Source organism: Ascaphus truei, chromosome 6 (assembly GCF_040206685.1).
Source record: "Ascaphus truei isolate aAscTru1 chromosome 6, aAscTru1.hap1, whole genome shotgun sequence".
In the NCBI taxonomy this organism is placed as follows: domain Eukaryota; kingdom Metazoa; phylum Chordata; class Amphibia; order Anura; family Ascaphidae; genus Ascaphus; species Ascaphus truei.
The window spans coordinates 119,362,461-119,385,972 of record NC_134488.1 but is presented as its reverse complement, the minus strand read 5'-3'; the positions used below and the strand labels follow the sequence as shown (position 1 = coordinate 119,385,972).

At 42.3% G+C, this 23,512-nt stretch overlaps 2 protein-coding genes and 1 pseudogene across 4 annotated transcripts in view; 2 read left to right on the top strand and 1 right to left on the bottom strand.

Annotated features, from left to right (window-relative positions):
* The window catches only part of TMCO4 (transmembrane and coiled-coil domains 4), a 62,068-nt gene extending 39,883 nt beyond the window's left edge, over positions 1 to 22,185 (top strand). For both annotated transcript variants that reach the window (XM_075606037.1, XM_075606035.1), the window contains 4 exons: positions 10,665 to 10,749; positions 12,044 to 12,161; positions 13,321 to 13,438; positions 17,392 to 22,185. In XM_075606037.1, coding sequence (XP_075462152.1) covers positions 10,665 to 10,749; positions 12,044 to 12,161; positions 13,321 to 13,438; positions 17,392 to 17,868 — 798 coding nt within the window. In that variant the 3' untranslated portion in view covers positions 17,869 to 22,185. The remainder of the gene's footprint in view (positions 1 to 10,664; positions 10,750 to 12,043; positions 12,162 to 13,320; positions 13,439 to 17,391) is intronic.
* Positions 1,471 to 3,551, top strand: LOC142496558 (E3 SUMO-protein ligase KIAA1586-like; annotated as a pseudogene).
* Positions 4,571 to 23,512, bottom strand: part of HTR6 (5-hydroxytryptamine receptor 6) — a 31,629-nt gene continuing 12,687 nt past the window's right edge. The window contains exons 2-3 of one of the 2 annotated variants that reach the window (XM_075606039.1): positions 21,262 to 21,405; positions 4,571 to 5,026 (exon numbers count right to left, since the gene is read on the bottom strand). In XM_075606039.1, coding sequence (XP_075462154.1) covers positions 4,805 to 5,026; positions 21,262 to 21,405 — 366 coding nt within the window. In that variant the 3' untranslated portion in view covers positions 4,571 to 4,804. Of the gene's footprint in view, positions 5,027 to 18,569; positions 19,346 to 21,261; positions 21,406 to 23,512 lie in introns of those variants that run through there. The other variant, XM_075606038.1, reaches the window with a different exon arrangement.

Here is a 23,512-nt window from a genome sequence, read left to right as displayed (position 1 = left end):
TCTCTCTTCCCCGTGTGTCTCTCTCCCCATGTCTCTCTTTCTCTCTCTCTCCCCGTGTCTCTCTCCCCGTGTCGCTCTCTCCCCCGTGTCTCTCTCTCTCCGTGTCTCTCTCTCTCTCTCTTCCCCGTGTGTCTCTCTCCCCATGTCTCTCTCTCCCTCTCTATCTCCCCCCATGTGTCTCTCTCTCTCCCCCGTGCCTCTCTCTAGTATTGCATTGAAGTGATACTTTGATACTTGCATTGGTATTGCATTGAAATGAACTGTATATGATACTTGCATTGGTATTGCATTGAAATGAACTGTATATGATACTTGCATTGGTATTGCATTGAACATGGGTATTGCATTGGACATGGGTATTGCATTGGACATGGGTATTGCATTGGACATGGGTATTGCATTGGACATGGGTATTGTATTGGACATGGGTATTGCATTGGACATGGGTATTGCATTGGACATGGGTATTGCATTGGACATGGGTATTGCATTGAAGTGAAATCTATTTGGTATTGCATTGAAGTGAACTGGTTCCCTCTGGCCTCTACTTTGATACTTGCATTGGTATTGCATTTGTTGTTGTTTTTTTTGTTTGTTTGCTGTTCTTTTTAACAGACAGAAATAATTAGGCTGAATTTCTGGGGGTACAAACGGTGATTGTTTCTGTCTATTGGAAAAGGTTGTTCTGGTTTCAAAATGGTCTATCACCTCTCTGACTCTCACCGCTGATTTCACACATACATCCCTGTATAATAGTTTACAAAATTACATATTTCAGCCACAAAAATGAAGGGACAACAGGTTTTATCACATTATTTAATTAAATAAACAAGATCTGCCATTTCAAATGAAGATCCCAGGGAACACCTAACACCAAGAGGAGACGAAATGTCCACTTCCAATACGGCACAAATCAGAGGTGAAGATTCAGCAGCTGCATCGGCAATTTGGAATGAGGATCCTGGGGAACATCTAACACCAAGAGATGATGAAATATCCGCTTCCAATACAAGAAATGAAGATCGAGCGGCTACTGTTCCTGATTGCTGGAATATGAAGCAGGTCAAGGAATTTCAGAAAAAATAGGATGGTTTGGCTGTTCGCAACAAGAAACTGGGTTGTGATCACTGCGCCAAATTTGATTCCATAGACATGAAAGGAATTCATGTATCGAAGTAATGGAAAGGCTGCAGTATTGAAGTATCAGGAAAAAATAAAGTCGTCCAGCAAGCTTCTCTCCCGAAAAAAAATGAATGAACACTTTTCACCACAGGCACACGGTATACAGACGAGACCACGACTATTCTAAAGCTTGCCTTAAACTAGCCCGGTTACATTCTGAGTATGTGCTGGGTGTAACCTGGCTAGTTTAAGGCAAGTTTAAGGCATTTCTACATTGACTAATGGCCCATAGGATTAACCCAGCAGGGGTCCCTGGCAGTCCCATTCAGTTTGAATGGGACTGCCAGGGACCCCCGCTGTTAATCTGATGGGCCATCAATCAATGTAGAAATGCTGGGTCTAGTTTAAGGCAAGTTTAAGGCATGTATCCAGCATGTTCCTGGGTGTACCTGGGTCTTTTTGTCGATTGCCACTGGTTTGTGTTAGAATAGTCACAGTCTCTGCTGTATGTGTGGCACAACTGAAAGGTCATACTGATGATGTAATTACCAAATGCATAGCCAAAATTAACCAAAAATATATCAGCTCTACATGTAAAGTCTTCAATACAGTTTACAGCAAAGCAAAAAGAAATAGGCCATTTTCTGACATTGAAGATGAGATCGAACTGCAAATAAAACATGGTTTGGATATGGGAGTGGGACTCCATTCTCGGAAATCTGCTGTAAAAATAGTTGATCACATTACAAGAGAAATGAAAAAATATATATTTACTAAAATAATATCAAAATTTTTAAAATTTGTGTCATCATTGATGAAGCTTCAACCATATCTATTAAAGCAGTGATCAGAATTTTTTGTAAAAGTTGAAGATTGTCATCTATCGCCTATAACTTTCCTCGATTTTGATTGAGTTGGAAGCACAGGATGCTGAGACTATACACAAAACTTTGTTAAAAAGTTTGTGTGATGTTGAATTTGATAATGGATATTTGAGAAATAATTTGGTTGCATTTTGTTCTGATGGCGCAAGTGTATTGCTTGGTTGCAAATCAGGGGTGAGCACCAGACTTACTAAAGACTTTCCAGGCATCATCATTTGGCATTGTTTAAATCACTGTCTGCAACTTGTCTTAGATGATTCGATCACTGAAATTAAACAGGTGAATCACTTCAAAATGTTCATAGATAAAATATACAATTACGAAGATTGGTAGAGTTTTGGGACCAAGATGGACTGCTTGCAGCTTAAGGTCAACACTTGCTGCATGGTGTGCTTATCCAGCTTTATACAAATATTTTTATCCACATAAACAATATTCAGTAATGGCTTCACGTCTTCGCAACAGATTCTTCATAGACGATTTAGCATTAATGATAGATATATTGCAAGAAATGTCCTTACTTTCTAATGCCCTTCAAAACAGAGCTGAAACAATTATAAAAAGATCCATTAGGGCAGTTGAAATGCTCAAAGAAAGCTGTGGAAACTTTGAAAAGAAAGTTGATCCTACCATAAATTCTGACGCTTTTAAATGTATTGACTTTGTTGAGAATAAAAAATATGTAAATCTTCCTCGTCAAAAACTACTGGAAGCAGTTCTCAGTAATATGAAAGCCAGGTTGATGGACAGTGATCACTTAAAATCAGGATATAAAGCACAAAATAGCGATAGTACAATTCATGAAATAGTAAACACACTAGAGCCAGATTGTTGAAATATTGATGAAGTTGTTGTCCCTTGGAAAGTCGCCGAAGAAAAACTGTGAATTCAACAAATTCAACATCGATGATTTCCGCAACTATGTGGAAAATGTTCTAAAAAATAGACACAACCATGAGATTCCAAAAAATATTATCAGTACCGTTGCTGTTAGTTCTGCAGAGGCAGAGAGAGGGTTTTCTACAATGAATAATATATATTCAGATACAAGAAGCCGGCTCACAGTTCAGAATGTCACAAATTTGATGACAATATGATTGGCGTCCCATTGGACTCCTGGGACCTCACTCCTTCATTTTAAACGTGGCTGAGAATTAACCACACAGCCGATGACAACAGGGTGAAACATGGACAAAAGGAACAGTATAATGATCATCAAGTAGCGATTTGGAAATATTTTAAGGAAGGCAAATAATTAATTTATTTCAATTTCAATCAAATATTGTTGGTTTTCATTTTTCGCTATAAAAGGGTGGTACGGTCCCTCTCTCCCCCCTCTGTCTCTCTCCCCCCCCCCCCCTTTCCCCCTGGTGAGAGTGAACCTTTTGCTAACATTTTTGAATCCCACCACTGGATAAATGCATGCGACTACAAGTGTTCCACATTCCCTATGGCTGTGGCAATCCTAGGATTTCTCATTGGGGGCTGAGGTGTGTGTGTGTGTGTGTGTGTGTGTGTGTGTGTGTGTGTGTGTGTGTGTGTGTGTGTGTGTGTGTGTGTGTGTGTGTGTGTGTGTGTGTGTGTGTGTGTGTGTGTGTGTGTGTGTGTGTGTGTGTGTGTGTGTGTGTGTGTGTGTGTGTGTATAACCAGAATACTGAGTTAAGTTATGGTGAGTAAAAAAAGTGTCAAAAACCCTCCACAGGAAAGCAAATATGCAAATATAACTGTATGCTCATCTGCATGTCTTAGGCAGGTCTGCAACCCCGCCTTTCCCCATTATCACCCAGCATACAGCACTTCCACTGCAGCAAGGGATTCTGGGAAATGACATGCAAATGAGCACACAGTGTCACTTTTTGCCTCAATAACTCATTAAAAATGGTTATTGAGGCAAAAAGTGACACTGTGTGCTCATTTGCATGTCATTTCCCAGAATCCCTTGCTGCAGTGGAAGTGCTGTATGCTGGGTGATAATGGGGAAAGGCGGGGTTGCAGACCTGCCTAAGACATGCAGATGAGCATACAGTTATATTTGCATATATATATATATACATATATATGTATATACATATATATATATATATATATATATATACAGGCATACCCCGGTTTAAGGACACTCACTTTAAGTACACTCGCGAGTAAGTACATATCGCTCAATAGGAAAACGGCAGCTCACGCATGCGCCTGTCAGCACGTCCTGAACAGCAGTACTGGCTCCCTACCTGTATCGAAGCTGTGTGCAAGCAGGGAGACTATAGAGCCTGTTACAAATATGTTATTTACATCAGTTATGCACGTATATGAAGATTGCAGTACAGTACATGCATCGATAAGTGGGGAAAAGGTAGTGCTTCACTTTAAGTACATTTTCGCTTTACATACATGCTCCGGTCCCATTGCGTACGTTAATGCGGGGTATGCCTGTATGTATATATATATATATATATATATATATATATATATATATATATATATATATATATATATATATATATGTCTCTATCTCTGTGGATGACAGCTGGCACTCCAGTAAAAAGAAATCAAGAAACAGCACTCGGTGGTAAGGTGCAAAAAAACTGTATTAGGAATAGATGGCACACACAAGCCAACGTTTTGGTTCAGAGAGGACCTTCTTCAGGGAGGTGCATCAGGCCAATGGCAGTGGCAGATATTTATACCCCAAAAACCCCAGTGTAGTCAACCAGAAGAAACCAATTAACTAATCGGGAAACCACAAGACAGCACATCACAAGGCATCCCCAGTGACGGGCAGTGGCCATTTTCAACAGCTGTGATCAGTCCACTCGTAGTACTCTCTGTGCATGCGTGTGTGAGATGTCACTCCTGCTACTGCAGTGCGAGGCGTCCTTCCTTGCTAAGTAACCAGGTCCTGCCGTCCATTCACCATTGGAAACGACTGGAGGTAAGCCTGTGCCTGCGCATGCTGAGTATTGGCCGATCAGGGATATAAGCCGCAGCCCTGACAACGGGAGAGCCATCGGGTAAGCAGCGTGGTCCTGAAATAAATAAATGAGGGAACAAAGTGAGTGAGGGGTGGGGAGGAAATAAAACCAATGTACATAGTGTCGCGGGCTGCAGGTAATACAACTAGCTGTGTATGGAGTCGGAACAGCCAAAGCGGGTGCCCCCGATCAGATATGCGGGAGGATACTTAGTCTGTCAGGGGAAAGTTGAACCTCTGAGAGACCCATGGGGGGGGGGGGGGGGGTAGAGATCCTGCACATGCATAGAGCAGCTTGAAGAATGCAGGGACTAGCAACTTGTAGAAATGTCTTCAAGGAACCAAACTAGGAGTAAAACAAATCATCCAGTCTTCAGAGAAAACATCCAAGTTTAAAAGCCTCATTCAATCCTTTTGGTGCCATAGTGCACAATTCGAAGATCATTCTTGCTTCCAGTTTGGGGTAAGAGTTTACCCCTATCACCCCCCCCCCCCAAGGGAGGGCATGCCTGTAGTATAGGCATACATCGATACCCTATATGGTACAGACCACACGGGCACCGGATGAGATACACTACAAAGCGGCTCACAGTTCATAACATCCCTTATCTTAATGGGCTTGCCACTCTGTGGGTGTGCAAATGTTTTGCCTAGAAGCATATGTTGACAATTCGTGCAACCGTGGCATTTGTGCACTACAGGCGTTCTAGTTAGCCAGTTGGTTGGGCTACTGTACTTCGTCACTGGATCGGATTGAGTCAAAGTGTCACCAATGTTCCGCCGTCTTCTGTAGCAAAACAGTGGCGGTGTAAGGAAATGCTTGCCTATTTGTTTTTATCATTGATAAGGATGTGCCAATGTTTGAGTATACTAGTCAAATTGTTTTCAAACCGCGCTCTTGCTTCCTAAAGGGATCTTGTACGTCCACCAAAGAGAAACTCTGTCAGTGGACCAAGCACCAAGACAGAAAGCACAGGAGCGCACCAAGGTCAGGAGATATGTATTCAACAATACAATAATAAAGCAAGTGCTTACTTACATATTAATAAAACACAGTCCAGTAAAAAATGCAACCAGGCTCCGTGTCACCACATCAGTGTATCGGGGGGGGATAGGGGGCTGTTGTATTTGTGTTGGTCCCACCCACGCGCTGGGATCAGCCGACACCATCTCACAGTTCCCCCTACTTCCGGGTTCACGCATTACTGCGGTACCCGTATGGAGTAGGTCTCCACGTCTCCGTCACTGACTGTCCTGAACAATGGGAATATGGTGGCTACGTGCAATAAATGCACACAAATGGAATCTGGCAACCAAATGGCGTGGAGCCTGGGTATATGCAATGTATTCCGCTACGCGTTTCGCACAATAAATGTGCTTCATCAGGCATTCATTTTGGACACCAACAAGGGGCCTTTATAACACCCATCAAGCAGCAGTATTCAATTGCGTAAATTGCTGGTAAATGGACATATAGTATATAAACTAATCTCCATAGCAACTAACAAACAGAAATGTCCGTTCATTACTGAATTCTATCAGATAATAGATAGATAATAAAACTATCTGGGTGAAGTGTTATTAGAGGCACTAATTGTAGGTGTTGGAACCAAAATAGATATACAAGTATACAACCAAGAAAACTGTTAACAATATTATTGAGCAATAATCTAAATGCATGGAAACACAATAAAAAGCACCCATAGGCAAAAAGGAATGGGAAGGGAAAAGGGGGGGGGGGGGGGGAGGAGGAGAAAAAAAAAGGGGGGGGGGGGAAGAGGGGGGAAAAAGAGAGAGAAAAAGAAGGGAATGTGTAGAGAAGAAATAAAGATACACATAAAAATATAGATGCATACATGCACTCGTGATACCAGATAAATTAAGGGAAGGTGGAAAGGAAAAAAATGAGGGACTGCTGGGCCCAAAAATAAAGAGAACTGAAATGAAAAGACGTTATCTCGAAAAAGGAGTTAATTCGACATAATCGTTTAATCCCCCCCGAATATTTGGTTTGGAGGGTAAAAATCCAAAATTGCTCCCTCCTCGCAATATGGAGATCACGATCTCCAACCCTAATATTGGCCGTAATCTGTTCAATTCCCATATAGCGCACTCCTACTGTACTGCACCCATGTACATCTCGGAAGTGGGTCAGAAGGTGGTTTGGAGGATTCCACTAATTTAGGGATATTAAAATTGTTCCTAAGATGCTCCATAATACGCAGTTTAAGGTGACGTTTTGTTCGACGCATGTATTGTAGTCCGCAGTTAACTTTTTGGGCCCAGCATTCCCTCATTTTTTCCTTTCCACCTTCCCTTAATTTATCTGGTATCACGAGTGCATGTATGCATCTATATTTTTAGGTGTATGCCTGGTTGTTTGTGCATTTTCTTTATTTCTTCTCTACGCATTCCCTTCTTTTTCTCTCTCTTTTTTTTCCCCTCTTCCTCCCCCTCTCCCCCCTTTTCCCTTCCCATTCCTTTTTGCCTATGGGTGCTTTTTATTGTGTTTATATGCATTTAGATTATTGTTCAATAATATTGTTAACAGTTTTCTTGGTTGTTTATTTTTATATCTATTTTGGTTCCAACACCTACAATTAGTGCCTCTAATAACACTGCACCCAGATAGATAATAAAACTATCTAATATCTAATAGAATTCAGCAATGAACGGACATTTCTGTTTGTTAGTTGCTATAGAGATTAGTTTATATACTATATGTCCATTTACCAGCAATTTACGCAATTGAATACTGCTGCTTGATGGATGTTATAAAGACCCCTTGTAGGTGTCAAAAGTTATTGCCTGATGAAGCACATTTATTGTGCGAAATGCGTAGCGGAATACATTGCATATACCCAGGCTCCACGCCATTTGGTTGCCAGATTCCATTTGTGTGCATTTTTTGCACTTAGCCACCATATTCCCATTGTTCGGGACAGTTAGTGACGGAGACGTGGGGACCTACTCCATACGGGTGATGCATGAACCCAGAAGTAGGGGAACTGTGAGGTGGTGTTGGCTGATCCCAGCGCGCGGGTGAAACCAACACAAATACAACAGCCCCCTATCCCCCCCGATAAACTGATGTGGTGACACGGAGCCTGGTTGCATTTTTTACTGGACTGTGTTTTATTAATATGTAAGTAACCACTTGCTTTATTACAGTATTGTTGAATACATATCTCCTGACCTTGGTACGGTCCTGTGCTTTCTTTCTTGGTGTTTGAGAATACTAGTTTTAATCAGCCCAACGCTTTACTGAAAGTACTGCTCACATTGAAATATATATATTCTCTCTCTTCTCTCTCTTCTCTCTCTAGTAAGTAGTGTTACAGCGACAAAGTGAAAAGTGGGACAAACAGTGAATTATACATAAAACAATAAAAGTGTTATAAAGTATCCAATGCAATATAGTGCAGTGTCCAAAAACCCTTTTTGTAGAGAAATGTGGGGGGAGCTCCAAAAAATAAACAGAGACTAAAGAAGCGACGAAACCAAGTCCAAACGAAATCTATAAAACAAAGAAAAGAAGCGCATGCTCTGTAGTGCTTAGCCGCGTAAAAATGATTTCATAAATTGGTTAAAAAGTGTGGTACGAGATGCTCTCACAAGGTAAGTTAAAAGCAATTAGAGAGTAATAATCATGGTCACCACGACAGAGCAGTCATCTGGGACCAGAACACTGAAAAGATGAAAAGTGGCTGGTAAAGCTGGATACCAGGATGTAATAGGGAGCACCCAGGGGCAGTATGAATCACCAGCCTGCCAATGCGAGAGTGGACTGCAAACAAAAGGACTAGTGTTTCAGCAGGTAACAGCAGCAGATCCAGGTATTCAAAGCGTTAACCGCTTTCTCTGCGTGGCTTCGCTTGCTTCGATATTCTGTAGTTGACATCACAAGTGCGCCTTACGCGTTTGGTACGCGGAAATGCGACTTTATCTCATGAAGTCGCACTTCCGCCGCAGATCTCACAAAATGGCGCCAATTCTGGACATCGCTGGTGTGACGAGCAGGTAGATGCCAGGTGGGGCTTGGTAAAACTGATCAATAATTATATCATGCTAAGAAAATGAAAACAAATATAGAAATATATCCTATTTATACAGCAAACTACCATTCCAAAGCCTTAATGCAGCCATATCTGTGGTGGAATCCTCTAGCGGTGACAAGTATGTAGTGGGGTTTTATTTGGCTCCTAGAAATGTTGGCTGGCTCACAAGTTCTGTATTTATTTGTACGCCCCTGAATGGATGAATGCTTGAGTATGCTTGTGGGAAGATACAAATGATTTGTTTTATGTATGATAAGGTCCATACACCTGCCAGCCGGGGAAGAATCGAGAGATTTCTTGAGCAATATGGCCCTGTGTGTGGGGGGAAGTGTTGTATTCCTGTCAGCAATTGCTTTAATTACCATATGTTCCTGTAGTAGAATTTGTAATCGTGTCGCTGAGTTGGGGATTACATGCACAGACATAAGTGTCCATTATGCATTAATAGCAGGAGCACAGAACATCTTCAGTTATTACCCGTGACAATCCAAGCCCAGAAAATACATGGTGGAGGAGCAGCTGTGTGGGAGGAGGTGATGTCTCGGGCAGAAATCGGCCTGTTGAATTAGGCACCAGCACCATGATATGATATGACACAGCCTGTGTCTATTTCCACAATACATCTATCTATCTAACTGGTTTGGCGCTCATCATTCACAAAGATGTTACCGTCTCTAGGAGAGATGCCGCTTCATATACTGTGTCATGGACACCTAGACCCATCACGATCATCTAATTCAGGGGTGCTCAACTCCAGTCCTCAAGAGCCCCAACAGGTGGCTCAATCAGTGCCTGCTTCATCACAGGTGGCTCAATTGGTGCCTGCTTCATCACGGGTGGCTCAATTGGTGCCTGCTTCATCACAGGTGGCTCAATCGGTCCCTGCTTCATCACAGGTGGCTCAATCGGTCCCTGCTTCATCACAGGTGGCTCAATTGGTGCCTGCTTCATCACAGGTGGCTCAATCTGTCCCTGCTTCATCACAGGTCGCTCAATCGGTGCCTACTTCAGTACAGGTGGCTGAGCCACCTGTGCTGAAGCTGGGATATCCTGAAAACCTGACTTGTTGGGGGGGGGGGGGGGCTTGAGGACTGAGTTTAAGCAGCCCTGATCTAATTAACTGTTTCGCTGCAGAGTATTGCATAGCAGCAGATATCTGCCGGCAGTGAAAGGTCAACCAAGTCATGGTTATTATGTGGCAAAAGTGATTACACACAGCGAGTATCCGAGTTTAACATCCAAACTCCCCCCCCCCCCCCCCCACCGTCCGTCCCTGTCCCCCCAAACACACACACGCATGTTTATTTATTACCCCCTAGGAAATATACTTTATGTATTCTGTGATGAATTATTGGACTTTTAGTTTGAATCTACATTTTGAACAACTATGAAGCATAGTTTACATGAATAAACCTGGTAGACTGACACAGCGGGTGTATTATTTGCTCCAGAACATGTTGCTTGGTTGCACTGGCTTGTTACACGTTTCAGGCTTCAGAAGCTTAACTATAATAACATCTGAAGGACCCTCATGTTGTCCAATTAAAGGGGCTGTAATGTGTAAAAGTAGCAATAATGATATTCTCTCCTGCACTCTCATTACTCCTTGATCTCTTTATCTTCTTGCAATGAAAGGGGAAGAGACCGGTGACTCTAATCGGCTTCAGCCTGGGAGCTCGAGTCATTTATTTCTGCTTGCAGGAGCTGGCACAAGAGGCAGGTAAAAGCAACAGTAAAACCTTCCTCTCACACACAAACCACGGCCAGTCCTCCCCCTTTATAAGAAAGACACAGCACAGACATCTCCAGTAACTCATTGTCACTACATTTTTGTTTACAGGCCTGTAGTTTCTCCTCATAAAAATTACCTAATTGTAAAGAACTAGACCCGGGGTGGCCAACTGCAGCTCTCAAGGGCCACCAACAGGTCAGGTTTTAAGGAGATTCCTGCTTCAGCACAGGTGGCTCAATCAGTGGCTTAGTCGGAAACTGAGCCACTGATTGAGCCACCTGCGCTGAAGCAGGGATCTCCTTAAAACCTGACCTGTTGGTGGCCCTTGGGAACTGGAGTTGGCCAGCTCTGCCCTAGATCATATTTCTATCATTAACAAGCGTGTTATGTTTATTTTGTGTGGAGCTCATATTTGCTTCATTGTAGCGCGCAGTAATAACCCACACTACAGGTTTATCTGTTGGTGTGATAAGGGCTGGAGAGAGGTTCAGCAGCACTATTGACAGGAACAAATAGTGTTTTGGTTCTCTGGGGAAGAAGCTGTAGATGGCTAGACATGTGAAACCCAGTATTGCCTTATTTCGAGGCTTGTTCTATTGGCTAAGAATTCGTGGTATGGACTTTTTAGACTAAATATAGTCCTATTCTCCCTTATTTAAAAAAAAAATAAAAAAAACCAGACTGGTTCAATATACCATCATCCAAAACGGTCTATTGTACTGTGATCGTTTGAAAACGATTCTGAGTATATGGAATCAGCGCCAAAGTATAACGTACGTTATGTGCTGATGCTTCTGAAACAAAGAACCATTACATTTTTGGTGGACACAAATCAATACAGGCATACCCCGCATTAACGTACGCAATGGGACCGGAGCATGTATGTAAAGCGAAAATGTACTTAAAATGAAGCACTACCTTTTCCCACTTATCGATGCATGTACTGTACTGCAATCGTTATATACGTGCATAACTGATGTAAATAACGCATGTGTAACAGGCTCTATAGTCTCCCCGCTTGCGCACAGCTCCGGTACAGGTAGGGAGGTGGTATTGCTGTTCAGGACGTGATGACAGGCGCATGCGTGAGCTGCTGTTTGCCTATTGGGCGATATGTACTTACTCGCGAGTGTACTTAAAGTGAGTGTACTTAAAGCGGGGTATGCCTGTATTTGTCTTTGCGTTTCGTCACCTGGAAGTGAATGCATTATGTATGTGAGGACACGAAGGGCCAGGGAGCATGAGAAACGGGAATCCTTAACTCTGTGGTTGTCCCTCTCAGGCTCTGATGGGATTATTGAGGACGTGGTACTGCTGGGAGCCCCAGTGGAAGGCGATGCAAAGAAATGGGAACCACTGACCCGCGTGGTGGCTGGAAGGATCATTAATGGATACAGCAGGTGAGTATGTTTGTAACAGTGTGTATGGAAGTTAGAGGAAATTATACCTCGTTCCTATAGTGAGTTCCCTGCTGCGCCCCCTGCCTGCTCGCGGCCCCCTCCTTACCTAGTCTTCGGCGTCAAATGACGCAGTGGGGTCACGTGATGTCATGTTGCCATGGCAAGGTACACCCCACCACATTGCCATGACAAGGTAAGGGACGTTGCAGAGGCCTCATGTGATCCCCTGACATTCATTTAAATGCCTTGGGGGATAGAGCGCTGGGCCTCTGCAATCGCCGCGCTCCCCAGCTTGCGCACCCTTGCTTTCGTGTATGTGTGTGAGGAGGCTGGGTTTGTTCCTTGCAGTTGTGATAATGTGTTAACTCAAAATATAAGGGAAAGGCAGCGCTCAGCAGAGCAAAAACTCACCCGTGAGAACATTGGACGACATAGAAATGTTGTAGTAAATTTTACCTGATGGAAGGTCCATTGTGACCGGAAACGTCGTATTTTTTTATTTCCGTCTCTGCAAATACAATGCCATAAGAGTTACTGCAACTTTTGTATGTCGTCCCACCTTCTCCTTACGAGGATGTAGACAGCGTTAGTTTTGCTCTGTTGAGTGCTACCGGTTCCTTATATTTCCCTGCGTATTTTCAGTGTGGACACACTGCCTAAAAGGTTTAGCAGCTAACTACCTTTCTCCCATTTTTGTCACCCGTGTTGTATCATTGTGATATTGTTAACTCACACTGGCCCATATTTGCTAGTGGTGCTTTGCCCAGTGACACTTGGAGGAGTGGGAAGACACCTGATGACCCATTGAAGTGAGGTTTCTTTGTGTCCCTCTGCCTCTGTTTTCCTCACACTCACCATGTGGTTGATTCATTAGTGAATTTGTAATGTACAAACGATCTGTACATCTTCCTGTAACTACTGTATAATGTCACTTTGCTCTTGCTCATTTCAGTCTGAATGTATAATTGTGAGACGTTTAGAACATCTTCCCTTACTCACTTTGCCTATAGCAGAATATATATATATATTGTATGAGTACTGATCTGTACAACAGTGAATATCTTTTCAGAGCTACCTAAGACTAAATATTGCTATACCGATGTATAATGTGTGAGATATATCTGTGCTTTGCTGCTCACACTCTTTCTATCACTGCTAGGGGAGACTGGTTGCTGAGCTTTGTATACCGCAGCTCCTCAGTAAAGCTGAACGTGGCTGGCCTGCAACCAGTAAACTTGGATGACCGGAGAATGGTAAACGTGGACCTGTCCTCTGTGGTAAGCGCCTTTTATTTCCTTCTGCTTGGCCTGTCGGGCTGAGAACGGAGAGGGACCTCACTGAGGAGGAAAGAGAAGACTGGGAGGGGAAGGAGGAGTTGTCATTGGTACGGGATTTCTCTGCTCCTGTCTCTTGCAGTGGTTTATATCAGGGGTGCACAAAAGTTTCTCCCTGCGCCCCTCTACATGCTGTCCCCCCCCTCCACCCCACCCCTTTACCTTTGCTCCTGCGTCAAATGATGCCGCGGGGGTCATGTGGATGACATGGGGTCACTGGACGCGTCACAGTCATGACTGTGTTGAAGCAGGGATATCCTGAAAACCTGACCTGTTGGTGGCCCTTGAGGACTGGAGTAGGCCACCCCTGTCATAGACTCTTTCCTTGCCTCTTGTGTCAGAGATTTACAAGCACTCCCTCCCTCTCCCCTCTTTTTATATTTGTTCTCTGGTTGGGTGTAAGAAACCCATTCACAGGCTCTATCTGCTGTGTGTCCCTGTCCGTTTCTCTCTTGCTAATCTCTCTCTCTCAGGTGGATGTCAGGCTTCTCCATTAATCTCACAGGGACGTCTCATGACTTTCTTTCTCTCCAGCTCACCCACTTGCTGCTTTTCCTTCCATCTTAGCGGTTGCTGTATCACAGATCTCTCTCACTATAATATGTCAGAGATTTACTGAGCTTAATGTAAGGTCCCAAACGGTACCGGTCATGGGGTACAAGCAGAGCCCGTGATATCTCTTAAGATGAACCGTTGGTAAGAGAGATACAGCAACAGTTTGGGGGTTGGTTATTGATGTGTTTCAGGTCTCCCTTCACCCCCTCCTTGGCTCCTTCATGCCTCTGCTCTCTCACACAGCGCGCCTCTCATAATTGGATTGCTCTTGTAGGAAATGAAGGAGCAGTCCGCATGCAGAGGTATCTTCAAACTCAATTATTTCTAAATCCACTTTCCCATTACTTCCATATTTCTGACTCTTAATTAAAATCCAAGCTTAAAACACCAACAAACAGGAGCTTCTCCGCCAGCCCGTGTCATCTCCATGGAGAATGTGTGCTCAACTCCAGTCCTGCCCCCACCCCCCAAACAGGTCAGGTTTTCAGGATATGCCAGCTTCAGCACAGGTGGCTCAATCAGTGGCTCAGTCAAAGACGGAGCCACTGATTGAGCCACCTGTGCTGATGCTTGGATATCCTTAAAACCTGACCTGTTGAGGGGTGGGGGGGGGCTTGAATTGAGCACCCCTGTATTAGCATGATCTGTCACAAGTCCCTCCTAATGCCCAGTCAACGATGTTCCCAGCACAGGATGACCGCAGCAGACCCTTTTCTGTCTTGCTCATTGGCACCATCTGACTCCCAAGGAACAAGCTCTCTGGGTCTTGCAACACAATTCATAGGCTCCCTGGTTATTTCTAAAAGTTTTTATGCTTCAAGGTTTACATTGTAAAATTATAAGAAAACAAATAATCATCCAACATGAAGGGTAAGGGAGACATACGTAAAATAGAAAGAGTAAAGCAGAGAATGAGAACAGATAGGGATTATACGGTCAAAGAGTTTAAAGGGAAAAAAACAATAATGCACAAATTTAATTTTTTCACAGGCCACTGAAAGAAAAAGCTATTTAGAATATTTGGTGATTAATTAATTGGATACATCAAATGCCACTGATCCCAGACACATCTGGGATTCTTTTAATTCTTTTAATGATTAATTTTATTTTGTAGTGATGCAAATTCAGTAGCAGCTCAATACGTTCTTCCTCTGTGCTGGATTCCTGTAATCAGATGTGGACTTTGCGTTACAAAAATTCACGGGCTGCGTATTAAGCTTTAAAAAGTGATATATTTTGTGGACCTGTCAATGCAAAATCGCCCGTAGGAAAAAAGCATGCAACCTGCTGCAATAAAAATTAGTTTAATCTATTCATTTAAAATATATATCTTTGCATAAAAATCCCACAGTTTGACATCTCATTTGCACATGCTTTTCGGACAAATTTTTTTTTTGCTATATCATGCCGGAAACTGACAGATTTGAAATCTCATCTCGAGTGAGGGCGAGAGACCAATTTAGGAGAGAATCCATTGACTTGTATAACTATAAATTGATGAACCTATAATCCCTGTGGTGATATACCTGGGAAATATGCAAATTTAAATCATTTGAATATATGTTAAGTACAAATAGCTGTGTTAGTCCAGTTGTGATAGTCCAGAATCAATGAGTACTTCAGTATTATATATTGATATTAACACTTTTGAGAGTTTTCTCACTTCCTCAGGTCAGCAATACATACTTAGAATATATTTTACACATATTATGTCCATTTTCACCCAGAAATGCACTTATCTGAGTTTTTAACTCAATATGTCAAAGTATTTTGGTAACTTTGCCCCACTAGTCACCAAAGTGGCAATGGAGATGTGGAGTAATATAAGGAGTTTATTACCACACATTACCTAAGGTTACCATCAGTTATTGTCTGTATTTCCACTGATTTCCTAGCCGTTTACCCCATCTGCAGCGTCGAGCTCCGGATAAATTCGCGTTGAGTACATTATCCAGTCCCTGGGCTGCCAGTTAGATATCAATTTAAGCAATATCGATTCCTTACGGACTTAGCAATGTTTCTCTTCAGGATAATTATGTAAATTATATGTGTTAGAGAAGCTAATATAATCTCGGCTTTACACTATTAAATATGTGCCCGTACTAAAGGATCCAAGCTAATTTCACCTCCCAAGACTTTTGACCTCATTCATTTCACTGTCGACGTGCGTTCTCTGTGATGATTCATCACCTATAAATTGGCTCCATTCCTCCGCCCCCATTACAGCTCTTTTGCCGAAAGGGTAATACTAAACGGGAAGGATCGGTGTAATTAGCATGACGCCCCCGGCTCACAGAAAGTAATTACACCTTGAGGTTAACTGTTGACCCTGTGTCCTTTCCCAGCACAAACGCTTGTGGTAACAACCCCTCTTAATGAGATACTTTAGGGACCCTGAGGCTTTTGACAGGCGTCATGTTTTGTGTGTGTGTCCAAGTCCTGCAGAGCGTTGCAGAGGACAGCCGGCCTCAACAATCAAGCACCACATCCTCCTATTCAATTAAATACAGTGCACAATATAGCACCATTTATTTCCGTTTCTTTTCTACATTGCTAAAATCCAGATGGGATTTCCGTTTTTGTACCACTAAAAGCGCGTAACCGTGTGTTTAAATGAAGACTGGCCTATCATTTCAATCCTGCATGTTGCATGAGATCTTTTAATATTTGAGCATGAAATTAGCCGGAAAACAAACTGCACAAGGATGACTTTAAGGCTGAGAATTTATGACGTTTCAACACAGCACTTATTGTTAAATAAAAAATATATATTTATTTCCCTTTCCTGCAAAATAACTTGATGCATAGTGTTATGATACTACGTAAGTGAGCCATTTATTAGTCTCCCCCGGCTGCTAAATTGGGGCACAAAAACAGCATTAAATGTATCAAGGAAAACATTCGCAATGAAACCAATGAGATTTTCCCCTTTGATAAATCTGTTGCTGTAGTTTTGCTGCTGGGAGACATTGATAAACGGACCCATACATTCCCCTGTACTACATGACAAGGATCATTTGTTTTACTCAAACTAGGACTTAAAGAAGCCTCAGCACACCCTGCCTGGTCTGCCGTGTTCATGCTGGGTTTCCTGCTCCCACTTAAGCAGAGCAATTTAAAGTTTCTGCACCCATTCACCAGAGACTTTAGGCTTTCAAGTGTGTAGTGAGTGTTATTGTTGCTTTATGACACTGCTTGGTAATGAATTGTTGTTTTAATCTCTTTGCAATGTCGTATATAGCCACATCAGTGAAAGTGTTTGTTTTCAGGACACAGCTATGCTATTCCGCCTTTGTTAGTGTTGCTTTTGATAAATATCATGTCGGTGCCTCTTCCTGCAGGTGAATGGGCACCTGGATTACATGAAGCAGATGGATACCCTGCTGAAAGCTGTCGGCATTAAGACCAAGGAGTGTCGTCTGGAAGAACAGAGCGGACTTCTTTTGCAGCCAACAAGTGGTACTGTGCAGGGAAAGAGCAGCCAGGTATCCAAGGATTCGTGTGCAGAGGAAAACGCGAACTGGGACTGGGAACCTGTGACCACGAATGAGAAGCTACAATCTCTGAACAGCCAGGACTGTGCGTCTAGCAAACAACCTATAGCCACCCAGCCTGCTGAATCGTTCCAGTCTTGCAACACCAAGTGCTGTTCTTTGGAAGAAGCAGGACTGCCCTGCCCAGACTGTGCAAACAACAATATGGACATGAACGAGGAAGTGGACAGTACGATAACCCTCAGTAGTCATAACATAGAGAGGAGCAGTGACTCATCTAATTATTCCCAACCACAAGTTACAGAAAGACACAGTGACTCCTAGTTCCTTCAATTCAGGCTAATACAAGGTGACCTATACTACTGTATGATTTATTTACTGTGCACACTAAGCTCAGTGATACAGCAAGAATCAGTGACCCATTTAATGTGTTACTCAACTTCACGGGAAGCAGAGACTGACAAAAACAAATACCCAACTAACTCGTGGTAACACAGAAACAATGGCGGCCATTTATATGTTGTCTGTATTACAGTATTCTTAAATTAATGTTCTATTAACAAGATAACGTGTGTTGTGCGAGTAAAACTGGAAGGCTTCTATTGTATGGAAACATTTTCCCAAGTGCAATGACAATGTGATGGATTTTATAATCTTCCAGAGTCCATAATGAGCCAATGGTCTTTTGATATGAACCCCAAGATGGGAGATTACACACCGTTGAATGTAGATTTGTAGTAGGTTGTGATACCTGTTAGGGTACCAACATAGATGACGTAGAAAATACAAAGCTTTTGAAACTCCATAGGTTTCTTCATCACGTCTACCCATGAACAATGCAGCTGCAAGAACGACAGCATTTAATTAAACCTAATTTCTCTGGTGGTATTTTCAGTAGCCCCAAAGACTGAACTTCGAAAGCCACAACAGAGCCCTATATTTTGTCCCGATCTATTACCATTTGTGTATTGCTATTTTTTATAGAGTGACAGTGTTAAAAAAAAAAAGTATTTTAATACAGAAATAAAGGCAAAGACTGTACACATGTAAAATGGTGTTATCAAATACTATATCAAGCAACCATGGGTTATAGCAGCGGTTCTCAACTCCAGTCCTCGAGACTCCAACAGGTCAAGTGCTAATGATACCCCTGATTCAGCACAGGTGGCTCAATCAGTGGCTCAGTTTGTTGGGAGGGGTCTTGAGAACCCCAGTGTTATAGTGAAATCCGAAGAGTCTTCCAGCAAAATGAGAGAATGGAGACACAATCCAAATTCTTGTTTCTCTCTTGGCATTAAATTGGCCAGGCAGTGGACAGCAGTGGGGGGGACAGCCCCTACCCCCTGTATCTGACGTCCATGGCTAAAAAAATATGCTGGATCCCCCACATGTCCACAATGACTTAATCCATGGGTGTGTTTAGCTGGTTTATCTGCATTTCTTGCTCCAAATCAAAGAGATTGACGGAGTCGGCTGCAGTAACTGGCAAAGGGTCAGTGCTATGGTCCTTGTAGTGTGGCAGAAGATGCTCATTGCCCAGCGTGGCTGAATACATGGAGTCTGTCTCTCCCCGCAGGGTCAGGACGTTCCGCAGTGACAGCCCCAAGCGAGGTGCACTGTTGGAGTTGCGCAGTGATAGTGAGATGACACGGGAGCGGTGACAGCAGGGAAGGTACTTGCCCATTGCACGCTTGAAATCTCTCATGAAGAGGGGGTATATGATGGGGTTCATTGTGCTGTTAAAGTATCCTAGCCATGTAAGAACATCAAAGAGCCCAGGAGGGACACAGTCACAAACAGCCTGCATTGGGATCCAGAGAGGAGACAGTTATAGCAAAACACACAAAGCTGAATTACTAATGTCACTATCACATCGGAAAGAGGATCTATTTGGTCTCAGATGATGTCAGTCAAAAATAAAAACCATAACTTAGAAAAACATTTGATTCAGGACCCTTACAGCTACTAAATCAAATCAACTTTATTGGCATGACAAAAGAACATTTCAGTATTGCCAAAGCATAAATAGCAGGGGTTAGGGTATAATGATTACACAGAATATGAATAAGAGCGGTTAGGGTATAATGATTACACAGTACATGAATAACTGGTTAGGGTATAATAATTACACAGTACATGAATAACTGGGTAGGGTATAATGATTACACAGTACATGAATAACTGGGTAGTGTATAATAATTACACAGTGCATGAATAACGGGGTAGGGTATAGTGATTACACAGTACATGAATAATGGGTATGGTATAATAATTACACAGTACATGAATAACTGGGTAGTGTATAATAATTACAAAGTGCATGAATAACAGGGTAAGGTATAGTGATTACACAGTACATGAATAATGGGGTACTGTATAATGATTACACAGTGCATGAATAACAGGGTAGGGTATAATAATTACACAGTATATAAATAACGGGGTAGGGTATACTGATTATACAGTACATGAATAACTGGGTTGGGTATAATGATTACACAGTACATGAATAACTGGGTAGTGTATAATAATTACACAGTACATGAATAACAGGGCAGGGTATAATAATTACACAGTATATAAATAACGGGGTAGGGTATAGTGATTATACAGTACATGAATAACTGTGTTGGGTATAATGATTACACAGTACATGAATAACTGGGTAGTGTATAATAATTACACAGTGCATGAATAACGGGGTAGGGTATAGTGATTACACAGTACATGAATAATGGGTAGGGTATAATAATTACACAGTACATGAATAACTGGGTAGTGTATAATAATTACACAGTGCATGAATAACGGGGTAGGGTATAGTGATTACACAGTACATGAATAATGGGGTACGGTATAATGATTACACAGTACATGAATAACAGGGTAGGGTATAATAATTACACAGTATATAAATAACGGGGTAGGGTGTAGTGATTATACAGTACATGAATAACTGGATAGGGTATAATGATTAGACAGTATATGAATAACGGGGTAGGGTATAGTGATTATACAGTATATGAATAACGGGGTAGGGTATAGTGATTATATAAATTATATATTACAAAATCCTTTAATGGTATTGAGCGTATAAATGCATTCTAAGTAACCTTGGATATACAAAACGTACTATAAAGGGGTACACCACTTAATTTTGACACAACGAATAAAGTGGTGGTGGAGTTGTTGTGTTGTGCTGTGTGGTCTTCCGAAGGACAAGTTATGCTTTCCTAATTCTAATCTCTATCTCCCTACAAAAGAAGCTGCCTTTGAATAACAGTGGCTCAATGAATGATTTTCTTCCCCCCAAATAGTTGATCTTGTGGTTCGATTACGTTTAAAGTACCCATCATCTAAAAATGTCATATAGACAATGTTTTCTGATGGGTTGCTGGACTTCTGGATGCCTAATTACTTTAAGTGAGGTTTACTGGAAATTAATTGATGGAAACCTATCCCATAGGAGCTTTAAGTGCAATAAAAGAAGCTCATTGGAATAAGACACTTTAGTAAGGCATTGCATTATTTATGGACTTTCATAGGGGTGGCTTTACAACTGCAAATTTGCATTATTTTTCCCCCCATAAAATGACGTAATTTGATAGTAAACCATCACCCAGGTGACCGTTTCTTGGGAACTTGTCCTGTCCCATTAGCGATCTTGCACCTGTACCACCTGCAATACATAATATGACAAGTGTTAAAAGGACATACCTGCACCACATTGGCCACAAAGAATGGTAGCCAGGCCACAAAGAACATGCCCAGGAGGATGCCCAGAGTCAGGCTGGCTTTCAACGCCTTCTTACTGTGCTTGGTGACAAACTTCCTACTCTCTGCAACTGGTACTGCGAGAACCTGTTGGAGAAAGAGATCTGGGTACTGCCAGTGCCAACAGGGAGGTTGGTATTCAAAGGAGATCTCTTCTTAACTCGCCTTACCTAATTGTACAGTCGTTGGGGATATAAAACGTCTCCCTGGTAAAACTAGACATACAACTATACAAACGTCTGCCTGGTAAAACTTATATATATCCTGTATTTTTAGTAGTATTGCCATTTACTCTTCCCATTGCATTTTGCTGTATACCAGTGGTGCTCAACTCCAGTCCTCAAGACTGCCCTACAGGTCAGGTTTTGAGGATATCCCAGCTTCAGCACGGGTGGCTCTGCCGTTAATGACATTTTATTTCCATACGGTTAAGAGCATAACAACAAATATTAGCAAACACACAACCTATGCTGCTTTCGGCACTGAGCAAATGCCACGTCAGACGGGGCTCATTTCATTCAGAGAAATCAAAGCAAAAGCAGCTACAGATGCAAACGTTGAAACATCCTGTTCTGATTTTCACTTCTCTAACTGGTCTTAAATAAAAGTTGCTGTTAATCACATTTGATGCAACGGACCACACCAAGAAATGTCAATTTAATGTCGGCCGTTTCATTTTGCGGATCTTGATCCATATCTCCCCTACAGTTCCCCGTCCCTCAGTGTGTTGCAGACACACAGCTTCAGATTGCTTTTCACATGTATTCATCTGATCTGCGTGCGCTAAATGAACATATGTCCTTCTGCTGCCCCTCAGAATGTGTCTCTTCGGGCACACATTTACTACACTCAGCCATCTAAATAGAACTGCATGGGGAAAACGGAGATTTCACGACTCCAGATTTCATTAGTGGCCACATACCATTAGGACAGAGAGAAAAAGCTAGTAAAAATAGTCATTCTCCTCCCACTCCCCCCCTTGTTGCCAGTGATGCATATAATGCAGTGGTGGCCAACTCCAGTCCTCAAGAGCTACCAACAGGTCATGTTTTCAGGATATCCCTGCTTCAGCGCAGGTGGCTCAATCAATGGTTCAGTCTTTGACTGCACTACCTGTGCTGATGCAGGGATATCCTGATAACCTGACCTGTTGGCAGCTCTTGAAGTCTGGAGTTGGCTACCACTGTGGTAATGTAATGTGCTCATCTCCCTGCTGTCAAGGGGTTAACTCTTGAAGTCTGCTTTTAGTCACTTTATTTTCCAGCCGTAATAAACCCAAAATCAGGGTCCCCGGCAGAGGTGGGTAAAACAAGTGGTGTAATTGGCAAATGTGGGATATTCACAACTAGTAACAAAGTAGTGAAAATGGCAAAGTTCTCCCAAAAAAATCGCAAGGCCTCTTGACAAATGTCACCCGTTTGCAAACACTTTGGTGCCTTTTGTGAAATGTGGCGAGTTTTGGCACGAGCGTAATGTAATTTCCAGATTTGGCTGTTCTTGGTGAAAGTTTCCTAATGTAACCTTAAACCTGATTAAAGGAAGAAGAAAAGAAAATACAAAGTAAGATTTTCTTTTGCCGTGTGACTGCAGAATATAAAATGTGCCCAAATATTTGCAAATCTTACTGCGATGGAATAATAAAACTGCCAGGATTTGCCGAGACAAAAGGCACAAAAAGGGAACATTATCAAAGTAGTTCATTTCAGCTGCATTAATGTTCGAACAAAAACTTGCCAAGGCAAGAAAAGAGCCCCTGTGAAGCGGAAATCAAAGATAAAGAGAACTGATGTGATTATTACAACGTGACCTTTAATAGGATGATAAGCATAAAAAATAATCAGACGCAGAACCACCCACACATAGATCATTCCATAATCCTCCAAAGAGAATCCCTATGCTACCCAGGTTACCAGATGGGTAAGCCACCCTCCCCCCTAATAGTAGTAATAAAGAGTATTTTTTCCAGTGGACATGTATAATGTATTTCTATATACTGTATGCGAAGTATGATTGTCAGGAATGTTGCACCATTCCTTCCCTCCCCCCCTCGCCCATTACCCCTCCTCTTTATTTCTGTACCTTTCCTCCCCTCCCACCCACAACTGTTGGAAAAAAAACTAATAAAAACTTAAGTTAAAAAAAATAAAATAACTGTAGCCCTGGTTCCTAGCGAACACAGACCACTACCATATGC